The sequence below is a fragment of the Mesocricetus auratus genome, unplaced genomic scaffold, assembly GCF_017639785.1.
Source record: "Mesocricetus auratus isolate SY011 unplaced genomic scaffold, BCM_Maur_2.0 Super-Scaffold_100013, whole genome shotgun sequence".
Taxonomy (NCBI): Eukaryota; Metazoa; Chordata; class Mammalia; order Rodentia; family Cricetidae; genus Mesocricetus; species Mesocricetus auratus.
In genome coordinates this window covers 29,519,099-29,546,358 of record NW_024429196.1, presented here as the reverse complement: position 1 = coordinate 29,546,358, position 27,260 = coordinate 29,519,099, and the positions used below count along the sequence as shown (strand labels likewise).

At 38.8% G+C, this 27,260-nt stretch overlaps 1 protein-coding gene across 3 annotated transcripts in view; it reads left to right on the top strand.

Annotated features, from left to right (window-relative positions):
- Positions 1 to 7,267: 7,267 nt before the first annotated feature.
- Positions 7,268 to 27,260, top strand: part of Tasor2 (transcription activation suppressor family member 2) — a 43,955-nt gene continuing 23,962 nt past the window's right edge. The window contains exons 1-9 of one of the 3 annotated variants that reach the window (XM_021228164.2): positions 7,268 to 7,605; positions 16,523 to 16,556; positions 16,802 to 16,925; positions 17,006 to 17,025; positions 17,118 to 17,217; positions 21,391 to 21,491; positions 22,959 to 23,062; positions 24,559 to 24,631; positions 24,735 to 24,797. In XM_021228164.2, the coding sequence (XP_021083823.1) occupies positions 16,840 to 16,925; positions 17,006 to 17,025; positions 17,118 to 17,217; positions 21,391 to 21,491; positions 22,959 to 23,062; positions 24,559 to 24,631; positions 24,735 to 24,797 (547 nt within the window). In that variant the 5' untranslated portion in view covers positions 7,268 to 7,605; positions 16,523 to 16,556; positions 16,802 to 16,839. Of the gene's footprint in view, positions 7,606 to 16,522; positions 16,661 to 16,801; positions 16,926 to 17,005; positions 17,026 to 17,117; positions 17,218 to 21,390; positions 21,492 to 22,958; positions 23,063 to 24,558; positions 24,632 to 24,734; positions 24,798 to 27,260 lie in introns of all 3 variants that reach the window. The other 2 variants (XM_013114652.3, XM_005071738.4) reach the window with 2 other exon arrangements.

Genomic DNA, 27,260 nt, shown 5'->3' with positions numbered 1-27,260 from the left:
CTTTGACCTTTTAAATTTTTCATGTGATGCTGGCTTCAAGGTACCATGTTTAGGAGTTTGCATAGTTAGTTAGTTAGTTAGTTAGTTAGTTAGTTAGTTAGTTAGTTTGAGACGGGGCCTCACTATGTTGGCTGTCCTTGAACTTGCTTTGTAGATCACACTGGCCACAAACTCACAGAGATCTGCTTACCTCTGCCTCCTGAGTACTGGGATTAAACGTATGCACAACCACTGCCCAGCCCTGCATCTTTATTTATAAGAAATGTGGTCTGTAACTTTCCTGTTATATTTTTCTAGGCTTGGTATTAGGGAATAATGAACTCATGAGTGATTTTGGAAATTTTACTTCATCTGTTTTGTAAAGGGGTTGTGAAGATTGATGTCACCCATTCTTTAAAAAAATTTAGAATTCACAGTGAAGCTCTCTGAATCTGGGATTCTTTGTGTGTACAAACTTTTTTGTTTGTTTGTTTGTTTGGTTTTACGAGATAGGGTTTCTCTGTATTGTTTTGGAGGCTGTCGGTCCAGCCCAGCCCAGCCTCTTATTTATTTTTTTTAAGACAGGCTTTCTCTGTGGCTTTGAAGGCTGTCCTAGAACTAGCTCTTGTAGACCAGGCTGTCTCGAACTCACAGAGATCGACTTGCCTCTGCCCTCCTGAGTGCTGGGATTAAAGGAGTGCACCATCACTACCCAGTTGTAAACTGTAAACATGTGTGTGTGTGTGTGTGTGTGTGTATCTATAATATGTATTTCATTATACATTACATTTTAAAGAGCTGTATAAACACAATACCCAGACAAGAATAGAAACATACATATGACAAACTTAACCTTAAATTTGTATCAATAAACCAAAACCCATACCAATGCAAAGTATTCATTTCTTTTTTTTTTCTTTTTTCTTTTTTTGTTTTTGTTTTTGTTTTTTCGAGACAGGGTTTCTCTGTATTGTCTTGGAGGCTGTCCTGGAACTCGCTTTGTAGACCAGTCTGGCCTCGAACTCACAGAGATCCACCTGCCTCTGCCTCCCGAGTGCTGGGATTAAAGGTGTGCGCCACCAACGCCTGGCGCAAAGTATTCATTTCTGTATCATATTCCTTATTCCTTTTTTTCTTTAGAAAAATGTTGACTGTGATCATTACCATTTATAACCAACCCCATGTAAATGAAAACAAACATTTATAAACTATATTTGGGAATGTGGGCATGGTTCTCTACAAACTCCTTCCTGCTATTTAGGGGAGCTGTCAGTCCCATGGGGATCCTGAGAAAACCCAGAAGCATGGACACATCCTGACTGTAGTTTTCAATATTGAATCACCTGGGCCACTGCTTCAGGGGTTATTACTTAAACAAACAACATTAGACCTGAAAGAATACACAGCTTTTCTGTGAAAACAAAAACAGAACCTCTTTTCCAAAGTAACAGGTGCTTAGACTTAAATTTTGAAGTCAAGGTATTTCTAAAATACATATGTTGTATTAATCCAGCAGCACTTATACCCAAATGGCTTATTTAGCAGCTGTTACTCCTTCTTCAGCAATCAAACAATTCAAAGACAACACAATAACATACAGTATCCAGACTCTCTGTGTCATTTCCATCTTTGCATGGCTTTTTAAAAATTACTCTATTTCTTTCACTTTTATTTTTTTTTTGAGACAGAGTTTTTCTGTGTGTCTTTGGCTATCCAGGAACACTCTGTAGACCAGGCTGGCCTTGAAATTACAGAAATTCACCTGCCTCTGGCTCCCAAGTGCTGGAATTAAAGGTGTGTGTCACCATGTCCAGCTACTCTCTTTCTTTTTTAAGGACTTTCTCTATCTTTTTCCTTCTCTCTCCAAACCTATGCATATTTCTAAACACACTGTAAACCATTAGAGGTTTTTTTCATCTGAACCAGGCTTTACTGTATATCTCTTTTTCTGACCACACGAGTCTTTAATATGCTAAGCAGCATGACTAGGATTAAAGCAGAGGTTTTGGCTGCTGGTTCCAGTCAACCAGCCAAACATGGTGGGGTTATATTTATCGTCAGCTCTGGGAGCTGTGCTCTCAGTCTGCCTCAACTCTGGTCTATGCTGCCATCAAGCAGCTTGTAGCATACTGCCCATAAACATTTTTTGGCTATATGAGTAAAAGTTAAATTTGCCATACAACATGTTGTGTGGCTTGGAGACTACCTCTGGGAACCATGGTGGGAATCCACCATGCTGTGCTCAAGCCCAGCTGACACAGAGTCTCTGCACCATGGCCTACATGAGACTGTGAGACTAGGAAGTCCAGTGCAGTGCAGTTTCTGTGTGTTCAGAACGTTTTTTTAAAGCTTTTATCAAGTTTTATGTGGAAATTCTTGCCAAACATTTGGGTGCCACATGTAGACAGAAGTTTCTGTCCTGTCTGGTCCCACAGCCTTTTAGTCCCAAATACAGAGAGGCTTATATTAATTATAAACTGTTTGGCAGATGGCTCAGGATTCTTATTGGCTAGCTCTCTCTTTCAATTATTAACCCATTTTTATTAATCTATGTGTCTCCACATGGTCTTGACTTACCAGTGATTCCTGGACCTCTTACTCCATTGGCAGCTACATGGCATCTGGATGGAAACTCACTATCTGACTTCCTTTTACCAGTATTCTCCTAGTATCCCAGCTGCAAACTTTTCAATAACTGACTTAAACCTACTTGAGAAATGCTTATTTACATATTCTATTGCTTTTTTAATTGAAATTAAATTTATGATAATCATGTGTGTAAACATCAGAGGACAACTAGTAAGAGCCAGTTCTCACTTTCCACAATATGGGTCCTGAGATGTGAACTCAGACTGTTAGGTTTAGAGACAAGTGCCTTAGTTCACTGGGTCATCTTGCTAGCCTACATTTCTTTTTTTTTTTTTTTTTTTTTTGGTTTTTTCGAGACAGGGTTTCTCTGTGGCTTTGGAGGCTGTTCTGGAACTCACTTGGTAGTCCAGGCTGGTCTCGAACTCACAGAGATCTGCCTGCCTCTGCCTCCCCAGTGCTGGGATTAAAGGCGTGCACCACCAACGCCCGGCGCTAGCATACATTTCTATTTCTTCTTGGGTCAGTTTTAGCAATTTGTTCCTTTTTCAAAATGTGCCTATCCAATTTACCTAATTTGTTGCCAAGCATTGTTCATAGTAGTTCCTTAGAATGTTTTTTATTCCTGTATCTTTGTCACTGTTTTATTTCTATGAACAGACATAATGACCAAGGCAACTCTTATAAGAGAAAGCAGTTAATTGGGGAGGTTGCTTACAATTTCAGAGGTTTAGTCCATTATCATCATGGCAGAGATCATGGTGGCATGTAGATAGGTTGTTGGAGCAGTAGCTGAGAGCTACATCATATCATAATCTTTAGGCAGAGAGAGAGGGGGCTCTTTGAAACCTCAAAACCCACCCCCACTTACACCCTTCCTCCCAAAAGGCCAAACCCCCTAATCTTTCTAATCCCATCACTGAGTCCTACTCCCTGGTGACTAGACATTCAAATATATGAGCCCTGGGTGGGGCATTATTCAAACCACCATATTCCAATCCCTGGTCCCCATAGGCTTGCATTCAGTCCAGCTTCAAAAGTTCCCCACAGTCTAGCACAGTCTCAATACTGTTTAAAAGTTCAAAGTCTCTTCTGAAACTCATGGCAATCTCTTAACCAGAAGTGCCTACAAAATCAAAACCAGAAGCAGATCACATACTTCCAACATGCTGTGGCGCAGAATATACATTACTATTCAAACATGAAGGGAAGAAAGTATGGTGAGGAAATACTGAACCAAAGCAACTCTAAAACTCAGCAAGGCAATCTCCAAGTTCTGTATCTCCATTTCTGATGTCAAAGGGCACCTCAGATCTCCAACTCCTTTCATATCCTTTCAGATCTTCAACTGCAACGTGTTTTTCTCTCCTGTGCTGGTTCCATACCCCATCTGCAACTTTCCTTGACAGGTATCCATGACTCTGGCATCTCCAACATCTTGGGCTCTCCAAGATAATCTAGTATCCACCTTCAGAGTTTTATATGCTAACCTCTCTGGGCCTCCATGCAGGAACACCCCTGGCCTGGCCTGGCCTGAGCAGCTTTCCTTAGCTACAAAGGGAAACTCCATAATCCCTTTTTTGTATCCTTGACTGTAAAGCCAGAACCACCTAAGTGTCCCTACCCCATAGCTGCCAAGTTCTACTGCTTGATGGGGCTGGAACTTGGCTCCCTCCTTCAGGTGCATTTGCATGAGCTTTTTGTTTTTAATGGTTTCCTTCACTGCTTAAGCTTTCATTGAATTACTTTCACAAGTTGGAAGCTTGGCTGGGTGGGGTCTTACCCTGAGATCAGCACTCCCTTCCTTCTATTTAGAATCAGGCTTTTCTGTAAGCCTTTTGTCTCTTTGATCACTGTACTTGGCTCCAGACAAATACTTCCAGGTGCTCCCCTTTTCCTCAAACTGCACATTTTTCACTCTTCTTTGTCCAGCTTGCTCCTTTCTCTTATATATCTGCATAAGAATGATTACTAATAACCACATGACTAAGTCAATACTAGACTGTTTTTTTTTCTTTGTAAGAGAAATGAGCAATCCATTCCTAAGCTATAAGGACTGATTCTTACCCTATAGTTTGAGACAGTCTACCTGTCTACTTTACCTATCTCTGATACTTTCCAGTAATGTGATAATCACACACCAGCCATATTCTTTGCACTGAACAAATTTTTGTGGTTATGCTTTATTTTGCTGTAGACATACTTGGAATTGTGCTAGGTAGCATAACAGGAGACCTTAATTTTTAAAAACTTTTATGTATATGTTTTGCCTGCATGTATAGCTGTATATTACTTGTGTACCTGGTGCCCTTGAAATCGAGAACAGAGCATCAGATCTCTTAGAATTGGAGTTATAAAGTTATGACTTGCCATGTGGATGCTTGAAATAGAACCTGGGTCCTCCAGACCCCCAGGAGGCCATCTTTTTAAAAATTGTTACATTTATATTTTGGAGACTAATATGATTAGATAATTTCCCCCTTCCCTTTCCTCCTTCAAACCCTTCCCTATACTTCTCTTTGCTCTTTGTCAAGTCAATGTCTTTTTTCATTGTGTTACATACATATATAAACACACACACACACACACTCTTAAATACAAGCACAAGCTGCCCAGTTTGTAAAATGTTACTTGTATGTTTTCAGGGACGACCATTTTTAATATTGGATAACTAATTAGTGTGCTCTTTCCAGGGGAAAACAGTTTCTCCATATTTCAGTCTTATTTGGCTACCTGTAGTGCTTTTTGTAGGTGTGAGGCCTCCTGGGATTTCTCCCATTCATGTTAGGTCTACAATCGTTCTACCCACTCTTCTATGGTCCATGAGTCTTAGGTGATAATTATTGTTTTGTAGATGTATCCATTGAGACTGGGCCTCACAATTCTGTGTTTTGATTGGCTGTGGTTTTCTGTAATGGTCTCTGTCAGTTACAAAGAGAAGTTTCCCTGATGTGGGATGAGGACTACAATTATCTGTGAACATAAGAATAAATATTTAGAATATAGTTTGGGTTTGGGCTGGTAAAGTGGTGGTTACAGTTCTCCAAGATCCATGATATCACTAGTCCTGGCTAATTAGCTAGATTCCCAGTACCAGGCATGATTGCTCTCTTATTGCGCAGGTCTTAAATCCAATTAAAGAGATGTTGGTCACTACCAAAGTATGTGTGCCACTATTGTACCCTAAGGATTATTGTGTCATGTTGGTCATTGTTGGTTCATAGGTGTCTTAGCTGGGTAAGAGTGTTGGTTGATTCCCTCTTTTGGAAGCATTCAGGTCCGTTCCAGCTCAGGGGCCTCTGGGTCCTGCGGCTGAAGTGTGTGGTGTCTTTAGTAATAGGGACTTACTTTCTATACCAGGAGGCCTTCTTAACTAAAAAGTCATTCTCTTTCTAATTTCCCCCTCTTTTATGAATGGTTTAGCTATCATACAAAATAATGGGTTCATGTGCTGTGAGTAAGAATGCCCCCATAGGCTCATATATTTGAATGCTTAGTCACCACAGAGTGGCACTATTTGCAAGGATTAAAAGGAATAGGAGGTGTGGACTTATTGGTGGAAGTGTGTCATTAGGAGTGGGTTTTGAGGTTTCAACAATCCCCCCCCCCTGTCTAATGATTATGAGATGATGTAGCTCTCGGCTACTGCTCCAGCACCTGCCTGCATGCCACCATGCTCTCTACCATGATGATAACGGACTGTGGGGGCCCACAGATTTGATTCAGTTCCATGTTGACCTAAGGTCAGAAGAGTTCAAACCTATTCTTGCTCCTCCAAGGTTAAAACAACAGGATGTTTTGGCTAAAGGTATGGCTATTGGATGCTTTGACCCTGATACCTAACAATAGGATGTTTGGCCTAAGGTGTAGCCACTGGATGTCTTGGCCCTCTAGACCAAACAGAATGTTTGACTTAGGGCATGGTGACTAGATGTTTTGGGTATTGGGAAAGTAACTATGCTTACTGTTTGCTTGCGCTTTGCATCATGGAAGCCTTTTTTTTTTTTAGACAGGGTTTCTATGTGGCTTTGGAGGCTGTCCTGGAACTAGCTCTTGTAGATCAGGCTGGTCTCGAACTCAGAGATCCGCCTGCCTCTGCCTCCCGAGTGCTGGGATTAAAGGTGTGCGCCACCACCGCCCGGCTGAAATCTATTGTCCTCCCCTTTCGTTTGGGGTAAAAGGCTAGGAAAAATAAACTTGAGGCTATTTCATTATTCATTGAAAGCCCTCCCAACTCTATTTCTTGTCTATTGTCTCTTTTCTCAATCCTCACTTCTCTTTTCAGGCATGTTCGAAAAGGTTGACAGGTTCTGACAATGGACTAAACCTCTGAAACTGTAAGCAAGCGCCCAATTAAATGCTTTCTCTTGTAAGAGTTGCCTTGGTCGTGGCAATAGAATGGTGACTAAGGAAGGTCATTAAGGTGTGCCTGTGTTTATGCATATATATTTCTTGTAATTTGCACATATTCACATCTGAGATTGCACAAGCAACCCACGAGACACTGACAGGATCCTCGCTTCCTGTGCACGCCTTCCATATCCGGCTGCATACGTCCCCGAGAAGCCACGGAACTGGCTTGGTCTTCCAATCCGAAACGAGCTTTGGCCCCCGCAGCTGCGCATAGAAGAAAAGCCAGCGCAACGTGGACGCCGCCGGCGGTCGCGCCTGCGCCTTGGCGTCCTCCTCGTGATTGGCTCCCGTCTATTACGGGACCACGAAGCTTGAGTTTTCACTTTCTGTCTTTCTAACCCCCTCCCCTTTGCCTAGGGCCACGAGGTTTTACTTCCGGTGGCTGGTGCCCCGGGGTTAGCGACGCGGCTGGTTCCCAGCGCCAGGATTGTTCCGAGGCTGCTTACCCGCCTGTGAGGCTGGGGGACCGGGGCGCGCGCCGCCGCGGGGCCCGGGTTTGTGAGGAGAAGATCGGGAGACGCGGCAGGACGAAGGGCCAGGAGGAGAAAGGGACGGGCTGGAAAAGCATGGGAAGGACACTGAGCGGTGAGCTCGACTCCTCAGGAAAGGCGGCCGCGCCGGGGACAGGTATCGCTCCCTCGGGTGCCGGGGCGTCTCGGGCGAGGACTTCCATAGGCAGCCGTGGGGAAGGACGCACGCGGCTCCCGCGGCGCGTGAGGGGCACGCGCGGTGACCGAGGGCTAGCGGGTGGGGCGGGCGGCGCTCGGGGGCCAGCGGGCAGATGCCTCGGTAGCCCAGGACTGGGAGCCGCGCTCATTTACTTGCTCCAGCTTGGAGAAGGTAGTCACGGTGCGAGCCCTCGGAGGGCTTGGGAGGTCGTCTCTGCACTTTGGGGCGGGAAGACTCCGGAGAGTTTTGGTTTGGGTCGCCTGTCACAGGTCAGCTCCGTTATCAAGGGATGCGATAAAGCCGACACTGAAGATGGGCTAGCTCGTTCCCCAGGTTTCTGAGGGCAACCCTCAGCTCATGTTTGTGAATTCTGTAGAATCCAAGGCCACACGTGGCATTACTTATTTATTATGTGTAAATGGGCTACCCATATGGAAGTCAGCAGCCGGCTGGAGTAAACGTTGAAGGAATACTGCAGTGGGTTGGTCCCGAAGTTGATTAGAAGACGGTACCAACCACTTGGTAGGAAAACGTAGCCGAACTTCAAAATCGGAGATTGGAAGTTTTCGAGTTTCTCTTAATCGGGATTTAGTTATTTGAAATGCCTAACTTTAAACAACTCTAGCCTGTATTCTCTCTGAAGGTCAAATTAGAATAGGAAAGTTAATGAAACTCTTTCCTAAACTTGTATAATACAAATGACCTGAGGACTGAGTGTTCCCCTGAGAAAGCAAAAAGAAGACTGCTGCGTATGTGATAGTATTGCATCTGAGATTGTTGGAAATCGTACCTAAGAGGTTTAGTACAAAGCATATACACCTGATAGTGTAAGAGAATGCTTTTCTATTGGAAAATGGTCCTGTAATAAAGCGTAGCTCCATTGTCACCTGTGTTTCAATACCTAGTGAGTCCAAGTTAGAAAAAGTAAAAAGATAACCAAGTATTTGTAATTATTGTTTTAAGGAAGATGATGTTTGACATTTGTTGTCAATACATTTCCTAACTATTACATTCTTTTATTTAGAAAAGATAAATGACAGGCATCTCTTCTAGCCCAAACATTTGTTTAAATAAATTGAAATTTGAAAACTGCCGGGAAACTTGCCTGATATTTGTTACCCATAGTGTATTTATTTAGTATGAATTTAGACGTGTTTATCCTTTGTGTCTCATCAGGGAACATATTAAGATTTTCTTATAACAATGCTGTAGAGCTGTGTTTTCCCTCCACCTGCAGCTGTTATAAACAGGTTTTGGTGCTCCTGATATTTCTGTAGAATCAAATTCTTATGAGAATGCTAGGCAGTCTGTTAAATGCCCTGGGGGTGATTGTATTTTTAAATTTTCATTTCCCCTTAAGTATGGTTTTCATTACTGCTAGGCAACACTGGATGGTAACCATGTTTTTTAAACATCTTAACTCATCTAATAGTTTAAAAATTCTCATTTTAATTTTTAATCATTACTAGTGAGAAAGTCAAACATTTGGGACATGACAATCCATTATCCCTTGTTGATGACCTTAGATCTGAACATTCTTCTTTGACCTGTTTAGCAGTTACCATACTGTTTTAGTTATGATAGCTTTATAATATACATTGGTACATTGTCTTTTGGGAAACCAGGGGAAGCTCTGAATTCTTTTTTTTTTTTCTTCCAGATGAATCATCTCAATTTCTATAGAAAGTCTCACTGGAATATTTGTGTTTTCATTGAAATATTGCATTTATAGATTCCTTTAAGAAAAGACATTGTTTTGATTTTTCCCTTCTAAGAGAATAGATTTTTATTATGTGTGAAAAATGTATTTACAAAAAAAGCAAGCAGGCTGTCTCTGTACCTTGCTTAGTAGAGTACTACAGGTACCTTAGAAAAGGTTTGTATCTGTTCTAGAAGGAAAGTATTCCTTGAACTGCCTTTATTTGATTATCCAACAATTATTCACCTGTTTTGAACTTAAAGAGATTCATACTTTGTTTTATGTTCCATGATTTATGTTATAGCATGTGTCCATGCTCTTTTACACATTTTCTTTCTTTCTTTTTTTTTTTTTTAAACTGTAGCCTAGGCTAGCTTTGAACTTGGTATGTAACAAAGGCTGGATTTGAACTCTTGATTTTTTTGCTGCCTTCTCTTAAATGTTGGGATTACAGACACACTGCCATGTTGGATTTAAGCAGTGCTAGGGATTGAGGCAGGGCTTTGTGTATGCTAGGCAAGTACACTTCTACTTCCCTAGTCAACTTCTTTATAGTTCTAAAACTATTTCACACTCCAGTTATATTTGTTGATAATTACTACATTAAATGTTAAACTGATTACTTTCAGACATACTTTTGGTATCTTTAAAAACTGAACCAATTACATCTTGACTTAAGTAATGTTTTTAATGAAAAATAGCTATTTCCCTTCCAAAAAATTGTTGATGAGAGTGGCATTGTATTATGTTTTTGCAAATAGCTTCATGTCACCTTTAAATGCTCAAGTATTACTTCTGCACTTAGTCTGTTGTAATAGATTGTTATAGTTGAAGTATATGGCAAAATAGTCTACCCTTGGCTAGCTAAGTGTTTTAAAAAGGAGGGACATTTTAGCAATATTTTCAGGTAGTTGTGTTTCCTTTGGTATTCATCAATTTTGAAAATAGTTTCTTAAAAGTTTCCTACAGTGTAAATTTGAAACCTTATGAATAAACTTGTTGAAATGCATTTATCTAGTTTGCACTTTAAAGGGCTTGCATTAGTCATTTGGGAAAATACTGGTTCCCTAAATTGTGCAGGTCTTCCAAATGATGACTAGTGTTAATCTCTCTCTCTCTCTCTCTCTCTCTCTCTCTCTCTCTCTCTCTCTCTCTCTCTCTCTCTGTGTGTGTGTGTGTGTGTGTGTGTGTGAGAGAGAGAGAGAGAGAGAGAGACAGAAAGAGAGATGATTAGCATAATCATCACCACTTTGAGAACCTTTGCTTATAACTACTTTCCTTCAAGATACAGTTTATTGTAAGAATATATTCTGTTCATAACCACATTTCCCATCACCAAACTGCTCCTAATCACCACTGCCATAAACATTTGTCATTGAATTCACTTGAGCCTACAGTTTTGTTGGTGGCAGATGTTAGGCTATTGATTTAATGTCTTTAGTGGTTAAGGGTTACTCAGATTTTTTTAAAATTAATTCAGGATGTCATATTTGGTAAATTTGAATTTTCTAGGACTTTGTTTTAATATTTATCATTAGAGTTACTCTCTTACTATTGAAATGTCTTGCTTTTTTACATTTCCTTTTTTAATTTTAATATTACTATCTCTTACTGACCAACTTGTTTTGATTCATCTTCTAAATTAATCATTTTTATTAATCTTACCAGTGAAAAATATGTTTATTTAAATTTCTCAATTTTGAAATAACTAGATGGTATACACACTTGTATATTTGCTACAAATGAGCAATATCCCCAACCCCATACTTCTGTATCTCAAGTAATTGCTTAAAAGGGTATACGGAAGGGCTGTAAATATTGAGTGATGGAACATATGCCTAGTATGTTTGCTACCCAGATTCAATTCGAAGTACCACTAATTAGTAAAACAGTATCTGTTATGTTAGAATTTCCTCCCTCCCTCCCTCCCTCCCTCCCTTCTTCCCTGTAGTTTAGGCTGCTCTATGATCTCAGTCTTCCAATTTCTGGGATTACAAGTATGTTCCATCATACCTGGTTGGGAATTTTTTTTTTAAGACTTCATGTTTAAGTTTTATGTGTGTCCGTGTGAGTGAGGGTATGTGAAGACCAGAAGAGGGTGTTGGATCCTGGTTCTGGAGCTACAGGAGGTTGTGAGTTACCCAATGTGGGTGCTAGGAGCTGAATTTGGGGCCTCTTAAGGGCAATATATCTCCTTAACCACTGAATCATCTCTCTGCTGACTGAATTTTGTTTTTTTAAAGCAGTTTTAAATATCTTTAGGGGCAGACCATTATAATTTATTTGCATTTAATGTAGTTGTTCTTTGTATTTTGTTTGCCCTACCCTATGTTTCTAATGTTAAGATCTTCTAATCTATTTTTTACATCTGTCTTAGAATTGTTCACTTCATTTACTCTCTTTATGATTTATATTCTATTTGTTGTCATGTAATAGAACTCTTTTTACAATTATTAGCAGATAGCCAGAAGCCTGTTTATAATTATTGGGTTTTATAGCCAGTTCTTATTATTTCCCACATTTCTACTATGCTCTCCATTCATTACTGTGGTTTTCAATCTGGAGGTATCTTCCTTGTGGTTAAAGTTACTTCCTTTGTAGATGCTCTTATTAAAAGTTTTTTTTTGTTTTTTTGATGATGATGATAAACTTTTTGGAAAATGTTTTTGCTGAATATAAACATTGTACTTTGATAATTGTCTTTTAGAATGTTAGTTTTGAATACTTCTTATATGTTCTTGGATAGCCTCATTTCTGTCTTTGGCTTCCATTATTGCTACTAACTCACCCATTAGTCTTTGGGTTTCTTTTCTTTTTTGGAGGCGGGGAGAGTTTGATGCAGGGTTTCTCTGTGACTTCGGAGGCTGTCCTGGAACTAGCTCTTGTAGACCTGGCTGGTCTTGAACTCACAGAGATGGCCTGCCTCTGCCTCCTGAGTGCTGGGATTAAAGGTGTGTGCCACCACTGCCCAGCTAGTCTTTGGGTTTCTTTTCCTCTGACTGCAATATATATGTTGTCTTTAGCATTCTACTGTGTCATTGTAATGTGGTTTTATCTTTCATGAAATGATTTGGCTTTTTTTAAGTTCGTAAATTGAAGATGTTTTAATGCTTTTTGGCTATTAAATGGCTCTTAAATGTGATTTTTGTTTTTTGTTTTGTTTTTTTATTCTGCTGTCTTAATGTGTTATTATCTTTCATTATCTGCATAGTAAATATTCTTTTCTTGTCTTTTTAAATTGGCTTCTGCTTTAATTACTGCTTTTGTCATAAGAAATGTACCTAGGGTATACTTTCTGTTTTCCCTTAATAAGATGTAATACCATTAATTGGAGAACTGAATCCCTTGCTAATAGTCAGTGCACTATTGCTTGATGAGATACACCCTTTAATCTACAGCTGCTCCCTCGTTAGGAGAAGAAATACTTGACCCCAGTTCTTAAGGCCTAGTTTATTTGTTACAGGATCTATTTCACCTCTGTGGAAACCCCCTACTTTGTGCTCAGAGCATTTGGGGTAAATATATCTAGTGGTGAAAGCAGTTTTAAAAATTCTTAGTTTTGCCACTTGCTTTGTAATATAAAATGATCGAGAAAAGCAAAGATGGATTTAAAAATGTAATCGTCACAGAAAAAATTAATAGTCTCAAATTTTTTTAGATTTTCTTCTAAGAGAAAAATGACTTAATATCTTTTTGGAAGGTACTCAACATAACAATGAGTTTGGTGCAATCTTTCATTGAAAATTAATAGTTTACCACTAAAGCACAAATTCATAAACCCGATTTGATAAGTTAGAACGTTGGTCACTGGGTTTATATGGATGTCACCATAAGACTTGGGGGTGTGGCTCAGTAGTGGAGCATTTAGCATGTTGGATTCCCCAGTATCACAAAAGAGAGTGAGAGGATGAATGCATACCACTTAACATTTCAAAATAATTTTAATCAAAATTATGTGTGATCTTGAACAATTTATTTACCTTTTGTACATCATGACAAAACAAAAATAGTATTTTAAGAATTGTAAGTATCAACCTGATAATCAGAAACTTTGTAGAACAAATTTTGACAATATTAAAAACAATCTTCAAAAGTTGAATGTTGCACTTAGGCTGAGACAGAAAGACTGCTACAAGTTCAAGGCCAGCTGGGGCTACAGAATGAAAGGGACCCTGTATCACAAATCAAGGAGGAGGGGGCAAGATAGCTCAGAAAGTCTGAGTTTGACCTCAAACCCACGTGATAGAAAGAGAGAACCAACTCCTTCCAGTTGCCCTCCACAAATATACACCTGAAAAATAAAGGTAGCTTACATTTATTTTTAAAGTTGAATATTGAATCCAAATATAAGCAATTGCAGTCAGATGAAAAAGTCATAATTTGTAAATATAATTTTATTCTACATTAGTTTATTTTGAGCTGTGAATATACATTGATCAGATTGTATTTTCCTTTATAGAGTATTTAGGATTAATAATTTTCATTTTAAGATTTATAATAAGCAAAATAGTTCCATTGTTAAAAGGCAAAATTGGCATGTCAACATGTGTTGTTTGAGTGTTCTTAACACACTGAGCAGTCCAGCCAGATACAGGTCTGAGAAAAGTGAATCTCCTCTCGTGCAAAATGAAGTGAAGTTTCGTTATTTCTCTGAGATGGCTAGAATAAAAGCCAGATTCATTAGTGTTATGCAGGTCATAATATTCAATTAGAAGTTTAGATGTAATTGAATTTTGAATCCAAAACAGTATTTTTCAGTGCCAAGAGATTGGTACTTTAGTAAGACTCTTATACCTTTGTAATGATGTTAGAATAGAAAGGGTAGATCTGAGCAAACTTGACAACTGTGGAATGGTAAGAGAGAATAAAATACTTTCAGCATACTGTAGTGGTACCCTGAGTGGAAAGGAGGCGAGAAGATTGACAGGGATGCTGAAGAACTCAGGGAGATAAATAGGCAATAATTAAAAACATGGTTAGCATCAAAAGTTTTATGTTTTGGGTTTTTTTTTCCTCATTGGAAAAGTAGGTAACTTTGAGGATTAAATGACATTTAAAGTACTTACCCAAGGAACTTGTACTTAGTAATTTCTCAGTAAGTGGATAGATACTACTTTCATGAATTAGAGAACTACTCAGCCTTTCATGTTTCTGAAACAGCCTTGTAGTGATAGCAGTTTAGGAGGGGATCCACCCAAACCAGAGTTGGGGTATTAGTTGAAGCCAAGACATCATTATGTGGGATATATAGAAGGAGTAGATGGCCAGAAATGTTTGGGATATCCATGGAACTAGGTAATGGAGAAGTGGAGGAGTATTTGCAGCCCAAAGCAGCAGGAACTCAAGAAGAGGGTATTTAGCACTGCTAGGTAAAACAAAGTGTAACTGTGAGGACTAAAACGGATTGTTATGCATGCTGGCTAGATTCATGGTGATTTTGGTTTTTAAAGTACCTTGCAATATTTCCTGTACAGTAGTATTCACCCATTTAACTATATGGTCTAACATGTGTGTTATTCTCATGTAGTCACATTTGTGACACAATCACTGTAATTATCTTAGACCCTTTAAGTCACCAACCCAGTCAACTAGTCTATTTTCCACCTTTTTGGATCTGTCTATTGTAGATCTTTATGTAAAATAGAGCCATACAGTGTACAGACTTGTTTTTATTTTGTGTATGAATGTTTTGCTATACATGTACCTGTATATTGTATGCATGCCTGGTGCTGAAGGAGGCCAGAAGAGGGTTTCAGATTCCCTGGAACTAGAGTTATAGTTAGTAGCCATCATTTGGTCCTGGGAATTAAACGCAGGTCCTTTAGAAGAGTAGCCAATGTTCTTAATCATTTGAGCCAGCCCCTGATCTTTAATTTATTATAATATTTTTATTAATCCCTTGGCGATTACTATTCATAAAATTCATATAATGTATTTTGATATTTACTCCTCTTAATTCCTCTCAGATTCATCTCATCTCCCATTCCGCAACCCCTCTCAACCTCTTTTTTTTTTTTTTTTTTTTTGAGAGAGGGTTTCTCTTGTAGCTTTGGAGCCTATCCTGGCCTCGAACTCACAGAGATCCACCTGCCTCTGCCTCCCCAGTGCTGGGATTAAAGGCGTGTGCCACCACCACCCGGCCCTTCTCAACTTCTTGTCCTTTTTTTCCCTAAGTAACCTACCTCATCCAATTTGTGCTGTCCATATAACCATAAGAGTGGTGTCACCTACCTGGAGTGTGGTGGACATGTTAGGACTATATCCTTGAAGAGAACTCTCCCTCCCCCAGAAGCCATCAACTGTCGGTAGCTCCTCAGCTACTAGTGCAAACTTGTGAGCCCCTGCCCCCTTAACACTTAATCATTCTATGGCATTTCATCATATGTTAAAACTTGACTTTTTTTTTTTCCTTTTGCTAGAAATCAAAACTAAGGCCTTGCCCATATTTGCCCACATTAGGCAAGTACTCTGTTACTTATTCTCCTAGCTCTAGTAAACTTGATTTTTAATTCTTCATTGAGCCTGTCACGGGAAATACTGTTTATCATTCAGTGGCCAAGGACATGTGCCTGTGATTCATTTTATTACATGTCTCCCCTTGAAGACTTTCTGGACACTGGAATAATTTGCAGTTCATTAATACTTTAATAATTTTGTAATTACTATTTCTCCTATTTTGGTCATTTAGATTTCATTTGTCATTCTTTATTGTATTTACTACATAGCATTTAGTGAAGTTTCATTAAAGATAATTGGTCTAGCCAGGTGGTAGTGGCACACACCTTTAATCCCAGAATTTGGGAGGCAGAGGCAGGTGGATCTCTGAGTTTGAGACCAGCCTGGTCTACAGAATGAGTACCAGGACAGCCAGAGATGTCACACAGAGAAACCCTGTCTCGAAAAACCAGAAAGAAAGAAAAAAGAAGATAATTGGTCTGATCATGTATTCCTTTGATGCTGTGATGAAAACCTCAGAAAGATACCCAAGCACAGCTATTTTTTAAAGTGCTTATGGGTGACACTAAGATGATTTTTTTTCTAAGAAGCATAAATTCTATTTTGGTTGTTGGTGAAAAAAAAATCTATATCCCTATTGGACTTCTTTTAAAATGAAGCCTACTGTTAAGGCTTTTGTTATTTGAAAACATCTGATGAGTCTTAATGTTTTTATTTTAGGGAAAAATCAAGTTTGTGTCTGAGAATTATACAGGTAACTACCTTAGGCAATCTTCTGGCTATGTTTGTCATGTGGCTGCAGATACCTACACATTTTCTTACAAAAGAAGTCATTTTTGTGCCTTCGAACTAAGTCAGGTATAGTCACTATGAATAAATTATACCTTAAAAAATATTTCTTAACCTTATGTCCTAAATTTCAGGTTTGGCTAGGGTTGGGGTAAACTTAATTCATATGCACTTCCATAGTACTAATAATACATTTTTTCCTTCTTTCAGAATTACCTCTATGAATGTTTAGGCAACACTGTTATTAAATGACCCAGACGGACCCTTCCTTATATAATTGTAGCTTTTCAGTACTGGGAACCAAAAAGATGGCAACACCCACTTATAAAAGCTTGTGAGTAATTACCTGTGTACTTTGTTTACTTGGTTTGTTTCTCTTCCTCTAATAAAAATATTCTTTTTGTTTCTTTCTAGACTTGAACTCACTCACAATGGTAAGAAGTCAATTAGTTCTTGTAGTTTTTGTTGTTGTTTTAGTAAAAGTTTCACAAAATAGTCAGCTTCTTTCTGTTCTCATTTCTTAAAGCTCTCATCTCTCCATGGAAAGGACAATTAATTATTCAGGGTTGTTTGCAGTGTGATATAACTCTTCGGTCTACTTATGGCACAGTAATCCCAGTACAACTGTAAGTATTATATTTGATGTCATCCTTAATGCATGTTTTGTTTTTCCAATGCTGGGTACTCATTTCAAGGTCACATTGGTGTGAAATATATTTTACTTGGTTTTATGTTAGAATACATTTGATTGAGTGTATAGAATACAAGTACACAGGTGACCTAAATTCTGTACCTTAAAGGGAAAATAATATTTCTCTTATAGTTGAAATGTGGTCTTGCTGTATTGCCCAGGCTGGTTTGGATTTTATAGGCTCAAGTGATCCTCCCTCCCACTTCAACTTCCTGAATAACTGGGACTCCATGAATTTGTTACCATGCCTGACTAAATTATTTTATATTAGAAGTTTACCTTTTCTCTAAAACAAATCAGATTTGTCCAGAGAGCAATACAACAAATTATAGCTTCTCAGTTCTATTATTGATTCTTCATTAAGATTTACAGTATCTGATACTAAAAGCAGCTGTTAAATCTGTTTTTAATATGTTGAATTATGTTAATTAAGGTTTTTTTTCTCTCTCCTGGGTAGCTATGGAGGTCATCTTAAGAAATCTTTTTGTTTGGCCTGTTCATACTTTTTACTCCATACCACTGAAGTATAGACATAATTTAGTTGGCATATGAGAACTTATTTCTATCAGAATTCATATGCTTAAGATGGGATATAGGTAGATTATATATGCAATTTGCTCAATCTGTTTTTGTTACTGATAGTTGTTTTTTGGTTTTTGTTTTTTTTTTTTTTATGGTTTTTCAAGACAGGGTTTCTCTGTAGCTTTGGAGGCTGTCCTGGAACTCACTTTGTAGACCAGGCTGGCCTCGAACTCACAGAGATCCGCCTGCCTCTGCCTCCCGAGTGCTGGGATTAAAGGCGTGTGCCACCAACGCCCAGCTGATAGTTGGTTTTTGAAGGATCTTTGCAAAAATATGGATAAGGTGTAAGCTAAGTAATAGTAATCTATCATTATGAATTTCTTGATGGTAATTTGTTGTACAAGGAAATATTATTTGGGGGGGGAAACACTAGTTAAAAGGGCATCAGATTTGCCTCTCAAAAATAATAAGAAATACCAAAAGCATATAGAGTGTAAGCAAATATAGTGCAGGGTAGAAATTTTTTGTACTGTTTTTACTGATACCATTTCAAAATAAATTGTGAAACAAGAAAAAATATTGGAGAGATATATGACACATTCTATGGTATAGCCCAATATTTAGAGACTTTTCAGCTTAGTATAATTTTTAAAAATTCTCAGTTTCAGAATACATAATTCTTAAACACATCTGGATATTTCTACCCTGCCAGAAATAACATGTATTCAGAAAATGTGAGCATGTTTGTATACTGTTGCTGTAAAATAAACTGCACCCTTGATGAGGGTATAGGTATCTATTTATTGTAGAAGGTACTTACAAGAGAAACTGGCAACCCAAGTGAGTCAGCAGCTTTCCGAGACTGGACTGGAAGCCCGTAAGAGAGTGTGTGTCTCTCCTGCACAGCCTTTTATTTCCATATCTGTATGCACCTCTAGCCATGCCCAAAGTGGGTGTGGTCAGCAGCACAGGTATCTAAAATCTCCCTACAATTCCCCTTTTAATCTAAAGAAGATATTTAAACTTAAAACTAGATTGTGTCAATATACAAAATATCTCAAACATATGTAAAGCATATATACATAGAAATTGATAAGAATATTTATGCATAGAAAGACTTTACATAAATTACCAGAAGATACAATAATCTACCTATATCACATCCTAAGCATATCTATTCCATCCAAACCTAAGCTTATCTGAAAGAGATGCCCAAGTTTGAACACCTCCTTCCAATCCCAACCTTAAAATAATTGAAAACTAACTCTAAACAGGTATAAATTACCATGTAGTGTCAACAGTAGGCAAAGGGGGCATGGTATTCTCAGAACTACTTCCTGCTGAGATGGGACGACAACAACCTCACGGGATCCTGTAGGAAGAAAAAGGTTAGTGTAGTGAAAGTCTTGAGTGCACTGGTTACAGCACTTGTACCCAGTCTCTGTTTGGCGGGAGATGCTTGATTGAAGTTCTTGACTGAAGTTCTAATCTTGAGTGAAGCTCTTGTCTGAGGCTCTGGCCAGAATGTAAAAGGTGCACCATATCAGTTCATTGGTCTGGAGTTGGTTAGAGCGATGCAGTCCCAAATCGGTTTCAGGATGGTACTTGTCAGTTCACATGCATCAAGTCAGATCAGGTGGAGTTGATGAAGTAGGGCCCCAATTTATTTCCGAAGTTTTTGAAGATTGCTGTTGGAAAATTCCTTGTTCTCTGTGGAAAACTCAAACATTAATGTTAACAGAGGAATTTTTAACTTTTATATGTATGCATACCGGGAATGGCAGCAATAAGTAAGACGGTAAATGTGAGGGAATTTAGACTTTCAGAGTAAGAACCGAGTATAAACAGATGACAGTCCCTGGATTTGTTTTGTCTTACGTCAGTGGTTCCTTGATATAATACAGAAATTCTGAATTTTATTTTAACAACATGCTTGGCTTTAGAAGGGGAGAGCCAATTCAGCTCCAAAGCCAGTGTTGGTTTAAGTGAATTGGGACTAAAAGAGTATTAGGAAGTAAAAGGAAATAGATATTATAAAGACAAATGAAGAGAATTAGACATTGATACCAAACAGTAGATTCTTCTTTGTTTGAAGGTTCTTTGGGTAGCCGTCCTCTCTTCGTTAGGTGTCCACACGTTCAGTATCTTCTCACTATTTGGAGATGGGTTTTCCTGTGGAGACAAAATCACAACACTTCTCTTTCCCTTTATAAGGTTTCCTTACGCATACTAGAATATGACCTTATGGATGAGCTGTCATCTTTCCTCTTCTGGAGGTTTCTCCTGTTCAGATCGAATCTTGATTAATTTTGATGGAATCTAAAGCTTTTCTTCTCCTGCAGATACAAAGGCGAAACCCCTTCCCCAACGTTAACACATATCCTGGTTTCCAAACTGAGGTCATAACATCCTTGAAATACACTGGTTGGTTTAGTTCAGAAGTTTTTTCTGTATTCCAGTATCTTTCCACAGCTGTTTGTCCTTTCTTATTAGCATTAAGAAAGTTCAATGTTAGTAAAGCATTATGTAATCTGTGTTTGGGGGTCTTTGTTCCCCCTGGCTCTTTATGAAGCATTTCTTTTAAGGTTTGGTTAGATCTCTCAACCACTGCTTGTCCTGTAGGATTGTGTGGTATGCCAGTTACATGTTTTATGTTATAATATTTGAAAAACTGTTCCAATTTGCTGGAGACATGTGCTGGAGCATTGTCAGTTTTTATTTGTGCAGGTATACCCATAACAGCCATCACCTCTAAGGGGTATGTGATAACAGAATCAGCCTTTTCAGAAATGAGGGCAGTAGCCCATTGGAAGCCTGAGAACATGTCTATGTTGTGGTGAACGTATTTCAAATTTCCAAATTCTGGAACGTGAAATACATCCATTTGCCAAATTTCATTTCTGTGAATACCTTTGGGATTACTGCCTGCTGGTAATGAGTTGGATTATAGAATGAACAGGTGGGGCAGTTTCTTACTATGTCCTTGGCTTGTTGCCAAGTGATAGAAAAATTCTTCTTTAAGCCTTTGCTATTAACATGGTATTTCTTATGAAATTCTGAAGCTTCCAACACACTTCCTATATTTTGTATATTGATACAATTTAGTTTTGTTTTAAATTTAAATATCTTCTTTAGACTAAAAGGGGAATTGGTAGGGAGAGATTTTAGATACCTGAGCCTCTAGCCACGCTCAAGGCGTGGTTAGTGGCACAGGTATCTAAAATCTTCCTACAGTATCTGTGGTCATGTATGTGAGAATCTATACTGTTTATAAATATAAATATGTAAATTACCTAACCTGGAATTTAAGGACTTTAAAACATTGTGTATATATATGTATGTCTTGTGGGTGTGTGTGTATGCCTTGTGTGGTACCATGTGCAGGTACCAGTAGAGGCCAAAAGAGGGAGTCATAAGCTGCCCAGTGTGGGTGCTAGTAACCAAACTCGACAAGAGCAGTACACTCTTAAAACCAAGCCATTTCTCCAGCCCTTTAAGGACTTTTCTATAGTTACACTTTTGTTTGCATTTGAGTTAGAAAGTGATGAGGTTGTATTATACTGCTTGATGCATTTTTCTTTTCTAGGCCACGGGAATTAGATTTTAAGTATGTAATGAAAGTGTCTTCTCTGAAAGAAAGCCTACCAGAAGCTGCCTTTAGAAGACAGAATTATTTGGAGCAGAAAGGTCTGTGGGAATGTAATGGCACACTACATATCCTGGGCTTCCTGCGGTTATTGTCCACTGTCATCCGGACACTCACACACCTAAAGCTCATCTTAAGTGGGTTATAAAATGGTCTTTTCTCCATTTCTTAGAAGCCAGTGAAGAACTGACAGATTCATCTAAGATGACAAAGACTTATCTTTAATATAGAATGCTCAGAAAATTGAGCAAATGTACTTTAAAAAAATAGCTGAAAACTCAGACCCGTTCCTCCCATGTACAACAGTTTTTACTTTTAACTTATGTACTTGTTAAGTTCAAAACAAATATGAGACCAGCATTTGGGAGGCAGAGGCAGATGGACAGGGTGACATTATGAGATCTTTTTCTCAAAATAAAAGCAAAAATTAAACAAATATGAGAAAAAAATGGTCCTTTAGTTCATGGAACACTGATGTTTTTGCGTAGTATTTATTTTGTTAATCTTGTAGCAATACAAGAGAGAAATTTTTTTGTTTTTGTTTGAGACAAGATCTTACAGGATAGTTCTGATTGTCCTGGAACTCACTATGTAGACCAGGCTTGTCTCAAATTCGGAGATCTGTCCCCCCTTTTTTCTCCCCCCTCCCTCCCTGCTTCTCCCTCTCCCCCTTCCTCCCTCCCCTCCTCTCTCCCCCTTTTCTCTCACATGTCCCCCTTTGAGCCCTCCTTATTACATAACTTCTCTGGGTCTGGATTGTAGCATAGTTATCCTTTACTTTATAGCTAATATCCACTTATGAGTGAGTACATACCATAATTGTCTTTCTTGATCTTTATTTCCCTCAGTCAGGATGATATTTTTTAGTTCCATCTGTTCACCAGCAAATTTCATGATCTCATTGATTTTTATCAGCTAATATTCCATTGTGTAAATATACCACGTTTGCTTTATCCATTTTTTTGGTTGAGATTGTGAAAGTTGTTTTTTAAGTAGGTTAAAAATAAAAGTTCTGCCTGGATAGTGGTGGTGCAGGCCTTTAATCCCAGCACTCAGGAGGCAGAGTCAGGCAGATCTCTTTGAGTTCGAGGCCAGCCTGGTCTACAGAGTTAGTTCTAGGACAGCCAAGGCTATACCAAGAAACCCTGTCTCAGCAAACAAATAAATGTTCTGAGGCAAGCTGTGGTAGCACTTGCCTTTAATCCCAATTCTAAGGCAGAGGCAGACAGGTCTCTGTGGGTTCAAGGTCACCCTGGTCTGTATAGCAAGTTCCAGGCCAGCCAGGAAAACATATCAAGACAGTGAGACACTATGTACATACATATACATACATACATGCATGCATGCATGCATGCAAACACACATACATACATACATGTTTTCACGTGTTAAAGAGAGAGCAATGGAAGTGTATGTGATCAAAACACTTAATACATACATATGGAATTGTCAAAGAATACTTTTTAATTAAAATTTAAAATGTTCTGTATTTCTGATTCCCTCTACAGTCTGTTGCCAGGATTTATGCTTTGATTTATATGAAGTGGAGCTGTCAAACAAACAAGGGGAAAACATAGATAAACTAACCGAATACATTAAAAATAAGCAATTGGTAAGAATCACTAGTTTCATATATAATTATTTTTTCCTTAAACTGGGAAATTGATGCCTAAGTGTTCACTGAATTATTTAGCTTATTGGGAGGGTTTTCACTGTTATGTATACTGACATCATAATTTAACTGACATTTTCATTTTTTTACATCTCAGCTTAACCTTTGTGTCTCATTATTCAGTTTATATTTCTGACTAAAAGAAAAAGTTTTTTCTTTCTCATCGTCTTTATTGTTTTTTGATACATTGATTAGATAGCTAGTGTGTTTGCATTAGTCAGAGTGCTACTTCTGAGATGTTTCTTTGAAAGCTACCATTATCCAGGGTTTATAAAAAGTTGTTTCTTCCGTTTCTATAATAGAGGCAATAAGACTGAGGAATAGCTACTGGTTCAAAGAATTCTGTCATGCTAGCCAGGGGTGAAGATAGAAATAGATACTTTACCCAGAGTTTGAGCTACCTTTTTTTTTAAATTTTTAAAAAAAGATTTATTTATTATATATACAGTGTTCTGCCTGCATGTATGTTTGTACACCAGAAGGGGGCACCAGATCTCATTACAAATGGTTGTGAGCCACCATGTGGTTGCCAGGATTGAACTCAGAACCTCTGGAAGAACAGCCAGTGCTCTTAACCTCTGAGCCATCTCTCCAGCCCTAAACTAGCTTTTATGATGAATAATTTCTAAATTTTTTTTTTTTTTCGTTTTTCGAGACAGGGTTTCTCTGTGGCTTTGGAGGCTGTCCTGGAACTAGCTCTTGTAGACCAGGCTGGTCTCACAGAGATCCTCCTGCCTCTGCCTCCCGAGTGCTGGGATTAAAGGCATGCACCACCAATGCCTGGCCCAATAATTTCTAAATATTACAAAGAAAATGATGCAAATGTTGGACAGGAATGAAGCAGATCAGGCCTTGTCTGTCCCTACAATAGACATTAAAAAATGGGCTGGAGAGATGGCTCAGTGGTTAAGGGCACTGACTGCTCTTCCTGAGGTCTTGGATGTTCAATTCTCAGCAATCACAGCCATCTGGTGCCCTCTTCTGGCATGCAGATGTACATGTAGACAGAACACAATATATAATAAATCTTTAAAAAAGAAAAATCAATAAAGTAAAACAGACCATGCGTGCATGCATGTGTGTAGGGATAGTGACCTATCTTAATGATAGTGTTGGCTAAAATACTCTGAGTTGCAAGCAAATAACATGAGTTTCTGTGTGATAGTTTTGTCCTGTGGCTGCCAGTCAGGGTCACATGCTTCCTTTCCATATGAATAGGAAGAGGCAGAGCCCCTCCTGGCCATCACTTTAGTTTCCTTAGAAAGATTTGTATAATCTGCACATCCCTCAGTAGCTGGAAATGGCATAGGTGACACTGACAAGTAGAAACCTTTATGGGAACCTACCTTTCAAAAATGAGTGTTAGTCCTACTCAGTCTATAATAGTTCTCCCAGAAGTAAAGAGATTGAATAATCCTCTTATTTTTTTTAATTAGGCCATCATCAAATGCTTAGAAGATAGGGGATTTTTCATTTTACTTACTTCATCAGCCTTAACGCCAGAACCAGGTAAGAATGAGGTTTTTTTTTGGGGGGGGGGGGTTAATGTATTTACTTTTGTTTCATAAGATCAACAACCTACATGTTCTTCTCCTGATTCTTATTCTTACAGATTTTGGAGATGAGCAGATGGGTCTACATGGTTTACATTTATTCTATTCACCTCAGTCAACAGGTAAGATTACAGTGGTACCCAGTTCACTCAGCCTGTTGTGTACTTTCCAGTACTCATCTTACTCAACTTCTCAGTAGCACAGAGCCCTTGTTAACTGTTTTTTTCCCTTAAGCATCAGTCATCTTTACCTTCCTAATTTACTTCCTTTGCAAATGGACTCTAAGCTTCAGACCTGTGTCTCCACTGACTAATGTATCTAGCGTGATATCTAAGCTTCCTCAAATTCAGCATATCCAAAACTGAATTCATTTGTTGCTCAACAGTAACTAGGACATGCTTTTTCCTTGTCTGTCTAAAAGCTATGACTTGGGGTTTTCATGGTTACCTTTCATATCTAGACTGTGGGTCTTTGTGTTTGGACCATGCATTCTCAAGGTGATATTGACCCTGAGTACAAATACTTGAATGTTAGAAATACAAAATAATTTTTCCTTTTTTGTTTTTCAAGAAAAGGTTTCTCTGTGTAGATTTGACTCTCCTGGAACTTGTTTAATATACTAGGCTAGCCTTGAACCCAAGGAGATCCTCTTGCTTCTGCCTCCTAAGAGCTGGAATTAAAAGGCATATGCCACCACCACCTGACCTCAAAAAATAATTTTAATCATGTATTAGTGACTTTTCTAATGCAGTGATAAAACAACATAAAGAAAGAAGAATCGCCAGGCGGTGGTGGCGCACGCCTTTAATCCCAGCACTCAGGAGGCAGAGGCAGGTGGATCTCTGTGAGTTCGAGGCTGGGCTGGACCGACAGCCTCCAAAACAATACAGAGAAACCCTGTGTTAAAAAAAAAAAAAAAAGGAGAATCTTGGCTGGGCGGTGGTGATGCGCACCTTTAATCACAGCGCTTGGGAGGCAGAGGCAGATGGATCTCTGTGAGTTTGAGGCCAGCCTGGTCTACAGAGCGAGTTCTAGGACAGCTAGGGCTATTGTCTCAGAGAAACCAAAGGTGGGGAGGAAAAAGGAAGAAGAAGAATCTATTTGGGCTTATGGTTCTAGAGGTCTTACAATCGATGATGGTGGATGGGAAGCAGCAGACATGGGGGCTGGAACAGCGAGCTGAGAGAACATACTAGCAATGGCAAGGGGCTTTTGAAGCCTCAAAGCTTGCCCCAGTGACATACTTCTTTCAGGAAGGTCACATCTTCAAACCTCCCAAACAACTGTCATCCATTTTGGGGACCAACACTGAAACATCTGAGCCCATGAAGGGCATTGTCATTCAGACTACCACAAGTCAAGTCATATAGTACCTAAACAGTTATATAGTATGTCATGTGTATCTCGTTGCAATTAAAACACTTCTAGGCTGGGGATGTAGCTCAGTTGGTAGAGTGTTAGTGTCATAGGTATAAAGGATTTGATCTCCAGGACTGCATCACTTGGGATTATAGATATTTGTCACCACATCTGGCTGTGCTTGTCATACAAATCTATTAATGTGCTTGATTTAGTTTTTGGTTTGTGATACTTGGATTCTGAGCATGCGGTTCACCATTAGACTATATCCTCAAACATAATGTCTACCTTGGTTTCATTCTGTGTATTCAGAGCATATGTGTCAGACATCTAAAAAAATAAGTGTTTGCTAAAAAGTACATGTTTGAATTATATTGTATGTGTTTGAGGATAGTACTAAATATAATATTTCTAGATTTATAGCCAGTATAAGAATGTTTTTAAAGTTGATTTTTAAAAAAGATTTATTTTACTTTGTGTATGAGTATTTTGCCTACATGTATGAATGTATACCATGTTTGTGTAGTGACCTTAGAGGCATTGGGTCCCCAGGAACTGGAGTTTGGGGTGGTTTTGGCCTTCTGTGGGTGCTGGAAAGTCAACTCAGGTCCTCTGGAAGAGTAACCACTGCTCTTAATTGACAAGTCATCTCTGCAGCCCCTTAAAGTCACACACACACACACACACACACGTACACACACACACGTACACACGCACGCACGATCAAAGACGAGCCAGTTATACGGACAGATTGGCAAAGAATATTCACATTTATTGTGTTATGTATTTTTCTACGGATTTAGCAATCCTTAAAGTAAATATTCTTTATAACCATTTGAAAGATGAAGAAACAGACAGATTTGCCCTAATTAACCTGATTCCAGGGCTGCCTCTCAACATACTGTGCTACTTTTTTTCTGTTACAACTTTTTATTTTGGAACTGCAGAGATGGTTTTGTGGTTAACAGCGCTTGCTCTCCTTCTAGAGGACCCAAGTTTGGTTCCCAGCACCCAAGTTAGGTTGTTCAACCTGTAGCTCGAGCTTCAAGGGCTTCAATACCAATATTTGCACATTGCATGTGTAGTTGCACACACAAAAAATTTAAAAATCTTAAAGAATAAAAGATTTATGGTTACATTCTTCGCTTTTTTGTCATCTCCCACTTTCCCTTTACTTCCTTTCCTTTCTGCTGGATGCTAGGCCTCATGCATGCTTCTTGAACCTT